At 44.7% G+C, this 17,275-nt stretch overlaps 1 protein-coding gene across 3 annotated transcripts in view; it reads left to right on the forward strand.

The window, feature by feature from the left end:
• UBXN8 (UBX domain protein 8) overlaps positions 1-6,810 on the forward strand; it is a 24,379-nt gene extending 17,569 nt beyond the window's left edge. For 2 of the 3 annotated variants that reach the window (XM_017535978.2, XM_017535964.2), the window contains 2 exons: positions 4,032-4,106; positions 6,028-6,810. In XM_017535978.2, the coding sequence (XP_017391467.1) occupies positions 4,032-4,106; positions 6,028-6,195 (243 nt within the window). In that variant the 3' untranslated portion in view covers positions 6,196-6,810. The remainder of the gene's footprint in view (positions 1-4,031; positions 4,107-6,027) is intronic. The other variant, XM_017535968.2, reaches the window with a different exon arrangement.
• Positions 6,811-17,275: the final 10,465 nt, after the last annotated feature.

The raw sequence follows: 17,275 nt of genomic DNA on the forward strand, positions 1-17,275 counted from the left end.
GTGAGCCACCACACCTGGCCCTCCATATATGGTTTTAATCAGTACAATTTTTATATTACATAAAGTTTTATTAAGATTATCACTGATGGACCAGGTGCACTGGCTCATGCTTGTAATACCAACACTTTGGGAGGCTGAGCTGGGCAGATTGCTTGAGCCTAGGAGTTCGAGACCAGCTTGACCTACATGACCAAACCCCATTCTCTACAAAATACAAAAAAAATTAGCCAGGTGTGGTGACACACATCTGTAGTCCCAGCTACTTGGAGGCTGAGATGGGAGGATCGTTTGAGCCTGGGGAATTAACGGCCTGGGTGACAGACCAAGATCTTGCCTAAAATAAAAAGAATGCTAGTAATGTATAGTTGATACTACTTGAACTTTTACAGTGTATTTTATTCTACATTAATCAAGACAAGCCAATAAATATTAGAATATTTTGATTCTGTCAGAATAATCATTGGGCAAGATATTTTCTACCTAGGCCATTTCTACTGCTCATAGATTCCTAAGAATGCAAGGCACATATTTTAAATTCCCCATCGAACATTCATACGCCTGGATGACTTCAAATGTCTTCAGATGTCCCCTTCCGTCTTTCATAATTCTCCTGTTCTCATGGGCCTAGATCTTGTCTTTTTTTTTTTGAGATGGAGTCTTGCTCTGTCGCCCAGGCTGGAGTACAGTGGCACCATCTCGGCTCACTGCAATGTCTGCCTCCCAGATTCAAGTGATTCACCAACATGGTGGAACCCCATCTCTACCAAAAATACAAAAAAATTAGTCAGGCGTGGTGGTGCATGCCTGTAGTCCCAGCTACTTGGGAGGCCGGGGCAGGGGAATTGCTTGAACCTGGGAGGGGGAAGTTGCAGTAAGCAGAGATTGCACCACTGCATTCCAGCCTCATTGACAGGGCAAGACTCCAACTCAAAAAAAGGAAAAGAAAAATAAAAACAAAGTTATTAGAACTAAATGAATATATATCACTATATTGATATTGATATATATTTTAGATATGTAGTGACTCTATAACCATATAAGAAAATTCCTTATTTATTTTGGAGACAAGGTCTTGCTGGGTTGCCCAGGCTAATCTTGAAATCTTGGGTTCAAGTGATCCTCCTACCTAAGCCTCCTGAGTAGCTGGGATTACAGGCGTACAAAGCCTGCCTGGATTTAGGAACAGACTCTTAATGAGGAAACTAGTGACTAACATGGATTTCTGCTAAGAGGAGGGCAGCATGAGGCTGTTGCTCACGCCGGTAACCCCAGCACTTTGTGAGGCCATGCATCACCTGAGGTCAGGAATTTGACACCAGCCTGGCCAGCATGATAAAACATCCTCTCTACCACAAAACAAAAATTAGCTGGGGAGGCGGATCCCTGTAATCCCAGCTACTCGGGAAACTGAGGCAGGAGAATCTCTATAACCTGAGAGGTGGAGGTTACAGTGAGCCGAGATTGCCTCACTGCACTCCAGCCTGGGCAACAGAGCGAGACTCCATCTCAAAAATAAAAATAAAAGGGAGGGACATGAAAAATAATGCAGTTTGTACTTAAGGAGTACACTCTGATTTATTCAGCACCTGTTAAGTATTTAGTATTGTAGCTATCTGTAGAATTCTAAAATGTTCATGTTTAGATTTTGAAAAAGAGAGAGGAAAGTAACTCATGGTAGTCCAGAATTCTTTTTTTTTTTTTTTTCATTACTTCCAGTAATGGCTATAAGCAAAGTTCAGAATTCTTAATGGTATAGTCACCATATGTTACTGTTCTACTTTTTAATTGAAACAGTAACCATAGAGTTTCAGAGAATTTGAAGATAATTTTGTAAATCATCACACAGCACTTTGGATGGATCACTTAAGGCCAGGAGTTCAAGACCAGCCTGACCGACATGGTGAAACCCTGTTTCTACTAAAATGCAAAAATCAGTCAGGTGTGGTGGTACTCACCTGAAATCCCAGCTGTTCAGGAGGCTGAGGCATGAGACTTGCTTGAACCTTGGAGGCAGAAGTTGCAGAGAGCCCGGTTCACACCACTGCACTTCAGCCTGGGCAACAGAGCGAGACTCTGTCTCAAACAAACAAAACCATATTACCACTGTAATAACTTTTATTATTGTATGCTACCTTGCTTCATTTTAAGGAGTAGCTGTGAAACAGGTTTTAATTATTGCTACTTTTAAAATTAGATTTCACTTAATCTCTGTTTGGCATACTGATTTCCTTTCCAATTTGGGTTGCAGCTCATGGATTTTACCCATTTGTATGTCAGTCCACTACACTGTCAGTAAGATTAGGAAAAATTGCAGTCAACCATTACAGTAGTTGTAGTCGGACAGTTGCCACATTTCAAACAGTGATATTTCATTTCTGTCTCGTGAAAAAATAATTTTTTTTTTTTTTTGAGACAGGGTCTCACCCTGTTGCCCAGGCTGGAGTGTAGTGGTGTGATCTTGGCTCACTGCAAACTCTGCTTCCCAGGTTCAAGTGATTCTTCTGCCTCAGCTTCCCAAGTAGCTGGGATTACAGGCACCTGCCACCACACCTGGCTAGGTTTTATTTTATTTTAGTAGAGATGGTTATCCCCATGTTGGACAGTCTGGTCTCAAACTCCTGATCTCCGGTGATCCCCCCACCCTATGCTGGCCTCCCAAAGTGCTGGGATTACAGGCATAAGCCACCATGCCTGGCTTAATTCAGTATATTTTAATGCTAATTTCTCATAAGGCAATTGGCTTTAATCCTCCTGTGAAATTACTGAAGTAAACAAAACCTCAATGTAAAAATTAAATATTGTTTCTAAAAATAAGCAGGCCATGTTAGGTGCAGTAGCTTATGCCTATAATCCCAGCACTTTGGGAGGGATCGAGCAGGCCGAGGCAGGCGCATCACTTGAGGTCAGGAGTTGGAGACCAGCCTGGACAACATGGTTAAACATGAGTCTGAGGCAGAAGAAGCGCCCGGACCCAGGAGGCAGAGGTTGCAATGAGCCAAGATCAAGCCACTGCACTCCAGCCTGGCTGACAGAGTGAGACTCCATCTCAAAAAACAAAAATAAAAAATAAAATAAAAATAAGCAGGCCAGGTGTGGTGACTCATGCCTATAATCCTGGCACTTTAGGAAGCTGAGGCAGAAGGATCACTTAAGCCCAGGAGTTTGAGACTAGCTTGAGCAACTTAGTGAGACCCCATCTGTCAAGAAAAATTTTAAATGTCACCCTGTTAGGAAAAAAATTAATAAAAATAAAATTGGTTTTTCATCTGTGATTCAGTTCTTTCATCATTTATTATGAAAGGTTTCTTTAGTGAAAGTAATAGCAGTGCAGAACTTTCATGTAATAGGCTTAACATTACACTGATTTAGGTGTGAATGAAATCCCTTAACCTCTTGATTGGAAGTTTTTTTGAGACAGTCTTGCTCTGCCTCCCAGGCTGGAGTGCAGTGGTGTGATCTCTGCTCACTGCAACCTCCGCCTCCTGGGTTCAAGTGATTCTCCTGCCTAAGCCTCCTGAGTAGCTGGGATTACAGGTGCATGCCACCACACCTAGCTAATATTTTGTACTTTTAGTAGAGTTGGGGTTTCACCATGTTGGCCAGGCTGGTTTCATACTCCTGGCCTCAAGTGATCCATCCAACCTAGCCTCCCAAAATGCTGGGATTACAGGCCTGAGCCACCTCATCTGGCCTGATTGGAAATATTTGCTAACATGGCTTTCCTGAGAGGGAGGGCTGCCACTCTAAAACCACCACTTATGCATAATATGATACCCACATAACTCCCAGCACACTTAATAATCATGTTAGTCATAAGAAAAGATTTCTTGACAGGTGAAAAATAAATATACTAATTTGTCCTCAAGTGGTCCACCTGCCTCAGCCTCCTAGAGTCCTGGGATTACAGGTGTGAGCCACCACCATGCCCTGCCAGCACCTAAGTTCTTTTTATCTGCTTAGCTGTTTTATCGAATGAAAGGAATTGCAGAGAGCAATGGATCGGAGTTCTTATGTGAATCTTTCTTCCGCAGGTAGTTACAGTTGCTCTCCGATGTCCCAGTGGGAGTGTCCTGAGGAGAAGGTTTTTGAAGTCCTGCAGCTCACAGGTAAGTAAGGGAATCCGCATTTTGAGAAATAGCTTTGTTAACTTTGGCAATAGTTTATTCACATGCCATGGGGAAGGTGTTATCACACTGTCATCTGCACCTCCCGTCAGCTGTGGATAAAGGACATTTCCAGGCACTCCACATTGCGGAAATGTGGCTAGCTAGGCGGGCATGCCGGGTGTCTCTGTATTGTAATCTCTGCATTCACATTCTACTCAACTTTTCCCTTTGGCTTATTTTTCCTTTCTTGTTTGTTTTCATTACATTTTCATAATTTGATGGGTAAGATGCTTTTATTTATTATTATTTTTTGAGACAGTGTCACTTTGTTGCCAGGCTGGAATGCAGTGGCATGATCTCGGCTCACTGCAACCACAGCCTCCCAAGTAGCTGGGACCACAGGCACGCACCATTACAGCCAGCTAATTTGTTGTATTTTTTAGTAGAGACTGGGTTTCACCATGTTAACCAGGATGGTCTTGATCTTTTGACCTTGTGATCTGCCTGCCCTGGCCTCTCAAAGTGCTGGGATTACAGGGGTGAGCCACTGTACTCAGCTGGTAAGATGCTTTTAAAGCCTTAGGAAGTAGCCACTAAAAAACTTTAGACTTTTTTTTTTTTTTTAAACAATACTGTGAACTGGGTGCAGTGGCTCAGGTCTGTAATCCCAACACTTTACGAGGTCAAGGCAGGTGCATCACTTGAGGTAAAGAATTTGAGACCAGCCTGGCCAACATAGTGAAACCCCGTCTCTACTACAAATACAAAAATTAGCCAGGCATGGTGCTGGATGCCTGTAATCCTAGCAACTCAGGAGCCTAAGGCAGGAGAATCACTTGAACCTGGGAGGCGGAGGTTACAATGAGCTGAGATCGTGCTACCACACTTCAGCCTGGGTGACAGAGCAAGATCATGTCTCAAAAATAGTAAATAACAACAAAACTGTGGTTGTTAGTGATAATTGGGAACACATGGAAAAGCAGAGAAAAAAATTGACCTGTAATCGCATGCCAAAACCAGGTACTAACATTTCGGTATATTTCCATCTCTAAGTACATTTAAACATATAATTACATATGCATTAAAAATGTGCCAGGCACGGTGGCTCACACCTGTAATCCCATCACTTTGGGAGGCTGAGATGGGTGGATCACAAGGTCATGAGATCGAGACCATCCTGGCTAACATGGTGAAACCCCATCTCTACTAAAAATACAAAAATCAGCTGGGCATGGTGACAGACACATGTAGTCCTAGCTACTTGGGAGGCTGAAGGAGGAGAATCACTTGAACCCAGGAGGCGGAGGTTGCAGTGAGCCAAGATCGCGCCACTGCACTCTAGCCTGGGCAACAAGAACAAAACTCCATCTCAAAAAAAAATGTCTCAGTGATTGCTAGGGAAAGAAAGGAAAAAAGAATATTCCGCTGGGTGCAGTGGCTCATGCCTGTAATCCCAACACTCTGGGAGGCTGAGGTGGGCAGACCACCCGAGGTCAGGAGTTCAAGACCAGCCTGACCAACCTGGAGAAATCCCATCTCTACTAAAAATACAAAATTAGCTGAGTGTGGTGGTGCACGCCTGTAATCCCAGCTACTTGAGAGGCTAAGGCAGGAGAATCTCTTGAACCTGGAAGGCAGAGGTTACGGTGAGCTGAGATCACGCCATCGCACTCCAGCCTGGGCAATAAGAGCAAAACTCTGTTTCAAAAAAAAAAAAAAAAAAAATTCCTATCTCAAAACTCATGGCAAGCTATTTTCCTTTAAATTCTACAAAGTTTATTTGAAAGGTATGAAAGCTCTGTCTCATTACTCCTAGGCATATGATGTTACATTGACAAAATTGTAAAATGTTACAGAGGTGTAAAGGGACACAGTTTGTCAAGTATTTGATAATGACTAAGCTAAGCTTTTTATCTTCTAGGTCTTATTTGACTGGATGATGAGAATTGGGTACCACACATCTCTATACAGCCTTTCTACTTCCTTTCCCAGACGGCCTTTGGCAGTGGAGGGAGGCCAGTCGCTGGAGGACATTGGAATAACTGTGGACACTGTACTCATCCTGGAAGAGAAGGAGCAGAGCAACTAGGGAAGAAGAGCGAGCTCCCTGTTCTGCATGAACTCAGCTGTGCCATGACCTTCTGACACAATAAAGGCTTCACGTTGAAAATCACACTATACCTCGATTGAGCTCATGGCAGTAAACACTTGAATGCTGCTATCTGTGGGAATAGGATTGGAAAATGATTGCTTTCTGCATATAATAATGTGTGGACTGTGCCATTTTATAATGTCCCAAATGAGAATGAGGTAAAAATATATACAGTTAGGTACTCAGTAATTAATATTTTCCCAGCTGACATTTCTCAGTGTGTTAGAAAACAAAGCTGTAGAACTTTGCTTTTCTGCCTCTTCAATCCATCTTTCCACCCAATGAATATTTCATGATTTAGTCAAATCCTTCAGAGTCTTAGAAGGAATGTTTATTCTGCTGTATTTCTGTGAAATTACAAACTTGAAAGAAGTTTCAAAGCTCTTGAAGGCTTTAAAATTCTTTCTGATGGGTATGCATTGCAGTTGATTAACTCATGTTTGCAACTTATATAATTTTTTTCTTGTATTAATTGTAACATTTACAAAGTTCCAAATGAATCAGTATTTTTAAAAATAAAACTATGAAAGCATTAAAACATAGGCGAATTTTAAAAAATCTATCTGATCACTTCCCTCTCCTGCTTATAAATCTGTAATGACAAAGTCATGCACTATAACACAAATTCACAAGTGTGGTTATAAAAGGCTCTTAACTTTTTTCTACTCCTTTCTTTTTCCGTGCTGTTTTAAAAGTCTGCTTACTGGCTGGGTGCGGTGGCTCACGCCTGTAATCCTAGCACTTTGGGAGGCCAAGGCAGGTGGATCACCTGAGGTCTGGAGTTGGAGACCATCCTGATCAACATGGACAGACCCCGTCTCTACTAAAAATACAAAAAATTAGCTGGGCGTGGTGGCGCATGCCTGTAATCACAGCTACCTGAGAGGCTAAGGCAGGAAAATCACTTGAACCTGGGAGGCAGAGGTTGCGGTGATCTGAGATTGCATCATTGCACTCCAGCCTGGGCAACAAAAGCAAAACTGTCACAAAAAAGTAAATAAAAGTCTCCTCAGGCCAGGCATGGTGGCTCACACCGGTAATCCCACCACTTTGGGAGGCCCAGGTGGGTGGATCACAAAGTTAAGAGATGGAGACCAGCCTGGCCAACATGGTGAAACCCTGTCTGTACTGAAAATACAAAAATCAGCCAGATGTGGTGGTGCACACCTGTAGTTCCAGCTACTCGGGAAGCTGAGGCAGGACAATTGCTTCAACCCAGGAGGCGGAGGTTGCAGTGAGCCAAGATTGCACCACTGCACTCTAATCTGGCAACAGAGGGAGACTCTCTCAAAAAAAAAAAAAAAAAAGTCTGCTTATCTGGCTCTCTGGGCATTCCCTTTATACCTCTCCTGTAGAATTTATTACGCTGTGTTATAGGTGTTTTTTCTTAATAGGCAATTCCTTAAAGGCAAGGACTGTGTCTTTTCTTGCCCTCAGAAGTACCTACTGTATGTTAGATACCTAATACTTCTTTGAAAATAAACAGTAAGTTGTCCCAACCTTAAATTTAGGGTGGGAGGGCAGGTTGGTTCTAGACTATCTCACATTGGAAACAATGGGGTCAGGTGCAGTGGCTCATGCCTGTAATCCCAGCACTTTGGGAGGGCAAGACAGGCAGATTGCTTGAGGCCAGGAGTTCAAGACCAGCCTGGGCAACATGGTGAAACCCCATCTCTACAAAGAATATAAAATACAAAAATTATAGAATACAAAAATTTGCCAGGCATGGTGGCACATGCCTGTGGTTCTAGCTACTAGGGAGGCTGAAGTGGGAGGATCACTTGAGTCTTAAAAAAAAAAAGTGATAGTATCTCCCTTCTGAGATTAGGTTATAATAGACCATGGCTGTCCTGGTGGTCTCTCTTGGGTCCCTCACTCTGGGGGAAGAAGTCCTGTGTAAGTGGCCCCATGGAGAGGCCTAAGCAAGGAACTGAAGCCTCCTGCCCACAGCAACGAGAGGAAGCTTAGAGGTCACCTCAGGTCCCAGCCAAGTCTTCAGAGCCGGCCACTCTGGCCAGCGGCTTGAGTACAACTGCACATAAGCCTCGAGCCGGAACCACCGGGCTAGGATGCTCCCAATTTGTGAGGTCATATGTTTGAGGCAGCTAAGTTTTGAGTTCATTTGTAATGGAGCAATAATTAACACAGATGTGTGTATCTGTTAGCAAGGTGCTGCCTTAACAAAATCCTCCTGTGCAGGAGTGGCTTTGGAATCCGGCAGTACGCTTTGAGGAGAGCGCTGGTGAAAGCCCACAGTGCCTTCAAATTTCGGATAAAAGCATCACAGTTAGAGTCAGGCATGGTGGTGCACACCTGTAGTCCCAGCTACTTAGGAGGCTAAGGCAGGAGGATTTCTTGGGCCCAGGAATTTGAGGACCAGTCTGGGCAACATAGCAAGAACCCCACCTCTAAAAAAGTTTTTGGCCAGGCGTGGTGGCTCATGCCTGTAATCCTAACACTTTGGGAGGCCAAGGCAGACAGATCACCTGAGGCCCCAGGAGTTCAAGAGTAGTCTGGCCAACATGGTGAAACCTCCTCTCTACTAAAAATACAAAAATTAGCCAGGCGTGGTGGCGAGGACCTACAGTCCCAGCTACTTGGGAGGCTGAGGCACAAGGATCACTTGAACTTGGAATTATTCCTGGAAGCTGGAGAAAGGGAATTCCTGGTTAGAGGCAGAAAGTTCAGCAACGCTATCACCCACAGTAATGTGGAAAATGGAAAATACAGCTAATGAATGAGTGATCTAGCTAAGTCTGTTTCCAACTAGACTGAAAATGTCATTGGTTACTTCTTGCTGCTTATAATAAAATAAGAGGAATGAAATAAGCTAAAGGAAGAACTGTTGAAAAGAAACCAGGGCTCACTGGTTTGGAAGATTCGCAGCTTCTTCAGGTGGCAAATCATTACTCTAACATTTAGAAGAGGCTTCAGTGCAAAGATTAAATTCAGAACACTCATGAAAATATGGTGTAAAGATTAAAGTGAGGGTATAACTATAAAATCCTTTGTTAAAATCTGAGAGAAGTCAAAGGTGGGCCAGGCAGAGTGGCTCACACCTGTAATCCTGACACTTTGTGAGGCTGAGGTGGGAGGATCGCTTGAACGCAGGAGTTCAAGACCAGCATGGGCAAGATAAAAACCTATTTCTGCAAAAAATAATTGGCCTGGCACAATGGCATGTCCCTGTAGTCCCAGCTGCTTGGGAAGCTAAGGTGGGACGGGCTCGGCGACTGAGGACGCAGTGAGCCAAGATCATGTCACTGCACTCCAGCCTGGTCAACAGAACAAGACTTCATCTCTAAAAGCAAAAAGAAAAATCAAAGATCATGCCTCAATATGGTTCACAGAAAAGACAATGTTTAAAAAAATAATTACATCAGCAGTAACCTGGTCAACTTGAACTGAAAGAGACAAAGTAAACCCCCTCACCAAAAAAACACAAAACAGGCCTTCAGATTGCAAGGTTCTACAGGCGGGAAGCAAGTGAGAAAAATGCTCTGCTGTAAATCCATGCTACCTTTCATGCAAAAGTGTGACTTCTAAGAGGAAATCAAGGCCTCCCAGGGTAGTCAAGAGTCTGGAAAGTCATTTCCTGGCACGAGTAGCCCTGGGTCCCAGTGCTCACGCAGCTGGATTTCACAACTGCTTATGGACCAGCAGTGTGTGTACCTTTCATTTGCGGCCTTTCTGAGCAGGAGCATCTGGGAATCACGTAACTGTCCCGCCACTGCATGCTGGGGGTTGGGAGGGTGATAACTCGTCTCTAGTTCTCAGCCCTGCAGATCAGGAGGAACTGTGTCTTAGAGCTGTACCTAGAACCACACCCTAGGGTTGCCATCTGCCCCTGGACCTAACGTAGATAAGATGAACTCTAGGCTGATGCTGTGAGCTGACGGGACTGTTTTGTTCTTTGGGAGCTGGTGAATATATTTACAGGTGGGAGGACTGTGGATTTATGGGGGCTAGGGAACAGAGTGGGAGCCAGCCTCCAAGAGAGACCCCAATGATTTATCTCTTTTGGTAGTCACACCTTGTGCTGTCCCTTCCCACAATGTGCCAAGGCTGATCTTCAGACCAATAGAAATAACCAGAAGTCATGGCATGTCTCTTCCTAGGTCTGATGATCAAGGACTGCACTTCTTTTGGTTTTCTATCCCTGTCATCTCTCCGTCTCATCACTCGCTCTGGCTGAAACCATATTAGCACACTGGGGAAGACCATGTGCCAAGGAACTAGAGCGTCATGCCAGTAGCTCCACCAGTGAGGTGGGAGTGAATCCTGCAGCCCCAGTTGTATCTTTAGAGACTGCAACCTCATGACAGACCTTGAGTCAGAACCATTCAACTGAGCTGCTCCTCGAACCCAGACCCACATAAACTACAAGAGATAATGAATTCTGTTTTGCAATTGCCCAAAGGCTTTCTCCCACCCTCTGCACAGATAAATATCAATTCACTGAGGCTATGGCATTGCAGCAAAGAAAGTGTGATTGATGTGAGGCCGACCTCGCAGAAGAGGGAGTTAGTATTCAAAGCGGTCCTCCCCCCAACCCCCCCACCAAGGCTCAGAGGTTTGGGTTTTTCAAGGATAGTTTGGTGGGCAGGGGGGCCTAGGAAACAGGGAATGCTGATTGGTTGGGGATGGAATCATAGGATGTGGAAAATGGTCCTGGAGGCTAGGTCCTTATGTGGGCAGGGCCTCGGGACCTGTTGAGTCGCAAATTGCAAGCAGGTGGGGTCAGTCAGTTGCCCTAATGCAAAAGTCTGCAAAAACATCTCAAAAGACCAATCTTAGGTGCTACAATAGTGATTTTCTTTACAGGGGCAACTGTGGAGGCTGCAAATCTTGTGACCTCAGAACAATGGCTGGTTATCGTTTAATAACTCTGTCTTAGCAGAATTCAGGCCCCTCTCATCATCCTAACCTTGTGGCCTTTACTGGCTTTATGAAGGCAGTTTAATCTTGGGAAGGGTTGGCATCATCCTTGCTGGAATAAACTAAATTTTTCCCAAGATTAACTTGCCCTACACCCAGGAATGACCAAGGACAGCTTGGAGGTTATATGCAAGATGGAATCAACTATGTCAGATTTCTCTTACGTCATAATTTTGCAATGGCAGTTTGTCTCTAAGTAGTTATATTTTGGGAAAATGTGTTTTGTGGCAATGGATAACTGTTATAGGAAACATTTAGGGCATTTTCCCCAACAATACGAAACGGTCCTTAGGAATGACATTTACTTTTCTGGGTAGATGGTTTGGTTTCTCTAGCTGTTGATATCTTTTCATCTTTCTCTTTTTGTTTTGAGACAGTCTGACTCTGTCACCTTGGCTGAAGTGCAGTGGTGCGGTCACGGCTCAGCACAGCCTTGACTTCCTGGGCTCAAATGATTCTCCTGCCTTTGTCTCCTGAGTAGCTGAGACTACAAGCACATGCCAACATGTCCAGCTAAGTCTTTACATTTTCTGTGGAGACAGGTTTCGCCATCTCGCCCAGGCTGGTATCCAACCACCCGTCTTGACCTCCCAAAGTGCTGGGATTACAAAGTGAGCCACTGCACCTGGCCCACAGACTTTCCGAGGCTCTATTTTTTTTTTTTTGTTTTTCCTTAGATGTATTTGTATCTCTCGCTCCATATATATCTATAAAATTTCAATAGGTTTGTGGTGTTTGGTTACATGAATAAGTTCTTTAGTGGTGATTTCTGAGATTTTGGTGCACCCATCACCTGAGCAGTGTACACCGAACCCAATGTGTAGTCTGTCTCTCACCCCCTCCCACCCTTTCCCTGAGACCCCAAAGTCCATTGTATCACTCATATGAGAGGCTCTATTTTCAGTTGTCCCTCCATATGCATTTTTAAGGATATTGAGTATAGAAAATTATCACCTAAAAAATTGTCTTTTACACAGCAAAAATTTCAGTAATTAATTCATAACATTTATAGAATAATGGTTCTCCTCTGCCCCTCCTCCCCATTTCCTAACACAAAAACCCTTAGGGCTATTTCTTGCCATGGTAATGCAGAGATTTTTCTTCAACAGAAAGGACAAATGTCAGTTGCACGTATAACTAAAGGGCTAAAAATAGAGATGCTTAATTGTTTCCTTGGTTACAAAAGCAGCATTCTTCCTCTGGATTTGGGGAAAGGAACTACTGATGCTGTAAGTCTTTAGGCCCTTGGTTAATTATACTATTTTTTGTCGTGTAGGCCTCTTGCAATGAGATGGAAAAATCAGAAACATGATTAAGTCCCAGCATGGTGGCTCACACCTGTAACCCCAACACTTTGGGAGGCCAGGACAGAAGGATCGCTTGAGCCCAGAAGTTTGAGGCCAGTCTGGGCTACTGTATTAGTCCATTTTCACACTGCTATAAAGATACTACCTGAGGCTGGGTAATTTATAAAAAGGTGTAATTGACTCACATTTTAGCATGGCTGCAGAAGCCTCAGGAAACTTACAATCATGGCAGAAGGGGCAGCAAACACATCCTTCTTCATAGGCAGCAGGAGAAAGAAAAGTGAGGAGGGAAGGGGAAAAGCCCTTATAAAACCATCAGATCTTGTGAGAATTCACTATCACGAGAGCAGCACGGGGAAACTGCCCCATAAGCCAATCACCTACCTCCCTTCACATGTGGGGATTACAGGTCCCTCCCTTTACACATAGGGTTTACAACTGAAGTTGAGATTTGGGTGGGGACACAGACCCAAGTAATATCAGCAACGTAGTAAGACCCCATCTCTACAATTTTTTTTTTTTTTTTTTTTTGACAGAGTTTCACTCTTGTTACCCAGGCTGGAGTGCAATGGCCCGATCTCGGCTCACCGCAACCTCCGTCTCCTGGGTTCAGGCAATTCTCCTGCCTCAACCTCCTGAGTAGCTGGGATTACAGGCACACGCCACCATGCCCAGCTAATGTTTTGTATTTTTAGTAGAGACGGGGTTTCACCATGTTGACCAGGATGGTCTCGATCTCTTGACCTCATGATCCACCTGCCTCGGCCTCCCAAAGTGCTGGGATTACAGGCTTGAGCCACCGCGCCCGGCTTACGATTTTTTTAATTAGCCAGGTGTGGTTGCCGGCACCAGTGGTCCCAGCTACTCTGGAGACTGAGGTGGGAGGATCACTAGAGCCCAATAGGTTGAGGTTGCAGTGAGCCATGATCTCAGCTCTGTGCTCCAGCCTGGGCGACAGAGTGAGATCCTGTCTCAATCATCATCATCATCATCATCATCATCTGGGGCAGGAGGTGCAGATATAGATGAGTAAATATCAAAGCTAAGGGATTTGCTTAGCGTGGTGGCTCACACCTGTACTCCCAGCACTTTGTGAGGCCAAGGCAGGTGGATCACGTGAGGTCAGAAGTTTAAGACCAGCCTGGCCAACATGGTGAAACCCTGTCTCTACTAAAAATACAAAAATTAGCTGGGCATGGTGGCACGTGCCTGTAATCCCAGCTACTCCAGAGGCTGAGGCAGGAGAATTGCTTGAACCTGGGAAGCAGAGGTTGCAGTGAGCCGAGATCATACCATTGCACTGCAGCCTGCGAGACATGAGTAAGACTCTGACTCAAAAAAAAAAAAAAAAGGCTAAGGAACAGATACATAAGGACATTTTACTCTTTTCTGTTTACTTCTGTATAGTATTTAATGATTACATGTTAAAAAGTATCAGGCGCGGTGGCTCAAGCCTGTAATCCCAGCACTTCGGGAGGCTCAGGCAGGCAGCTCACCTGGTTGGGAGTTCAAGACCAGCCTGACCAACATGGAGAAACCCTGTCTCTGCTAAAAATACAAAATTAGCCAGGCATGGTGGTGCACCTGTAATCCCAATTACTTGGGAAGGCTGAAGCAGGAGAATCACTTGAACTCAGGAGGCAGAGGTTGTGGTGAGCTAAGATCATGCCATTGCACTCCAGCCTGGGCAACAACAGCGAAACTCCGTCTCACAAAAAAAGGATACTATCAACAGGCTGAATATTAGAAGGAGGCTGACTTGTATATTTGCAAGTGCTCTATGAGAAGTTTCTGACTTTAAAAAGCTTTAGTTTTTGGGTTTTTTTTGCTAGTGCCTGTCACCTGGGCTGAAGCACAGTGGCACAATCCCAGCTCACTGCCGCATCAACCTCCCCAGGCTCAAGCCATCCTCCCACCTCACCCTCCCGAGTAGCGGGGACTGTTACCTGATAGAGTTGTCCAGGTTCTTGGTGTGTTGAACGAAGAATTGAACAAAACACACAAAGTGACAAAAGAACGAAGCAAGGGAAGACAAAGCAATATAAGAACTGAGTAGGGAAAACAGACTCATTGAAGAGAACTCAGAGCAAGACTGAGCTCCAGCAAACGGCTCAAGAGCCTCCTTAATTAGGATTTTTATCAAGCCCACGGGACCCGGCAACACCTCTTAGTGCCCTACAGAGGCCTCCAATTGGCTACACCCCATGAAGGAGGGGCCTGCAACCAAGCAGAGTCTGAAGTGGAGACCCAGCCACAGTCAATCAGAGGCTGAAGCGGCTTGTTACCACCGGAGGGCGTGGCCTGTATGCTTCACCTGCCGCTCTGCTGCTTATAGGAACCGGCTGCACCTGCTGTTCTTTTGCTTGTGGGAACTGGCTGCACCTGCTGAACCCCTGTTATCCGAATTCTCTATTCTCCTGCTGCAGGACCGTAGGTGTGTACCATCATGCTTGGCTAATTTTTATTTATTTATTTATTTATTATTTATTTTTATATTAGTTGATTTCTCTCCTGTAAAAGCCTACAGGAGCCAGGTGTGGTGGCTGACACCTGTAATCCCAGCACTTTGGGAGGCCAAGGTGGGTGGATCACCTGAGGTCAGAAGTTCGAGACCAGCCTGGTTAACATGGCGAAACCCCATTTCTACTAAAAAAAAACACAAAAAATTAGCTGGGCATGGTGGTGAGTGCCTGTAATCCCAGCTACTTGGGAGGCTGAGACACCAGAATCGCTTGAATTCAGGAGGCAGAGGTTGCAGTGAGCCGCATTCGTGCCACTGTACTCCAGTCTGGGTGACAGAGTCAGACTCTGTCTCAAAGCAAACAAACAAAAACAAAAAAGCTTACAGGGACATTCTCTCCGTTTATGGCTTTCATCTTCAAGGTCAAAACTGGATATTAGGATCCCAGCTATCCTGTTCACACTCCAAGAAGCAGAGAACAGGAGGCCTCTTTAGAGAGCTTTTCTGGGAGCTTCACTCACATCTTATTCCAAGCTTAGTCCTGTGGCCAGCTGTCATCTTTGAGGGGGCATATTGCTGTTCCTTGCAAAATAGAAAGCCTTGTACATTCATCTTAGTTAACTGGCCTGAGTTCAGACTTTGTTTCCAACATGACAAAACCCAATGGAGGAGGCCGAGATCAGGAGGCGAAAGGGCTTGGGACTCACGCTCCTGACGACGTTACTGGTAACCCCAGCACCCACGTGAGGTGCGGCCCTCAGGAGCGACCCCACACTGGCATGGGCTGCACCGCCCGGGACCACCCCACCACCGCCAATCTGCCTCCCATGCCTGGCTAATTTTTATTTTATTTATTTTTTCTTTATCTTTAGCTTTTTTCATTACAGAATCTCAGGGTATCAATGCCCAGCTAATTTTTAAATATTTTTTTAGAGACAGGGTCTCACTATATGGCCCAGGCTGGAATGCAGTGGCCTGATCTCGGCTCACTGGAGTCTCGACCTACTGTCCTCAACCGATCCTCCTGCTTCAGCCTCCTGAGTATCTGGGGACTGACCACAGGTGTGTGCTACTGGGCCCAGCTAATTATTTTTTATTTTTGTAGAGACCAGGTCTCACTATGTTGCCCAGGCTGGTCTCCAGCTCTTGGACTCAGTGATCCTCCTGCCTCAGCCTCCCAAAGTGCTGAACTAACAGGCGTGAGCCACACTCAGCCTTACGTGGCTTTATTTACAGAATTTCCCCTCATTTTATTATTCTTCATCTGTGTGTTTCATTTTGTAAATTCTCTTCCCCACTATAATAGGTTGACCTGGGAGTGCTGCTCATTTGAGTTTAATTATACAGTAGCTATTATCAAAAGAACATATAGGCCGGTCATGGTGGCTCACGCCCGTAATCCCAGCACTTTGGGAGGCCAAGGTGAGGCGATCACGAGGTCAGGAGTTTGAGACCAGCCTAACCAACATGGTGAAACCCTGTCTCTACTAAAAATACAAAAATTAGCCAGGCATGGTGGCAGGCGCCGGTAATCCCAGCCACTCAGGAGACTGAGACAGGAGAATCACAGGATACTGAAAGGCGGAGGTTGCAGTGAGCTGAGATCGCACCACTGCACTCCAGCCTGGGAAACAAAACCAGACTCTGTCTCAAAAATATATATATATAAAGTCACTCATTCTAGGTTGTTCTGTTGTGACAGTGACACTAACAGGTGTTTGTTGTGGGGAGAAAAGAAAAGAAAGTGACTTTTTTTCTGAAGGAAACATTTAAATTAAAAAGTGTGAAATTTCCCTTTAAAGGGAGGGAACAAGCTTTAGTCAGGTAATTGCTCTAGCTGAAAAAGAGATTCTAAAAATAACAAGCTCTAAATCATACGGCTTATTTAGACTTCCACTGAGGATGCAGAGATCTGCAAAGAATGTTGCTCTCACCCTAGCAACAAGAAACAGCTGGATCTAGCTGGGTGCATGGTGCATGCCTGTGGTCCTCGCTACTTGGGAGGCTGAGGTGGGGGATCAGTTGAGCCTAGGAGTTCAAGGCTAGCCTTGGCCATATACTAAGACCTTGTCTCAAAAGAAAAGAAAAGAACAAACAAACAGCTGGATCATACACAAAATCATAACATTTTTGAGCCCTCAGCAAGCTGAGGCTGCAAAGCAATGATATAAACTGAATTCCAAAGACATAACCCTTTCCAAGGAGAGACAGGACACAGAAACTGTCTTCCCTTTGGCAAAACATGGGAGAAAAGGCAGCTGCTATACAAGCTAAGATTTTGATGTTTCTTTCTTTCTTTTTTTTTTTTTTT

The sequence above is a fragment of the Cebus imitator genome, unplaced genomic scaffold (assembly GCF_001604975.1).
Source record: "Cebus imitator isolate Cc_AM_T3 unplaced genomic scaffold, Cebus_imitator-1.0 Scaffold5, whole genome shotgun sequence".
Classification (NCBI taxonomy): Eukaryota; Metazoa; Chordata; class Mammalia; order Primates; family Cebidae; genus Cebus; species Cebus imitator.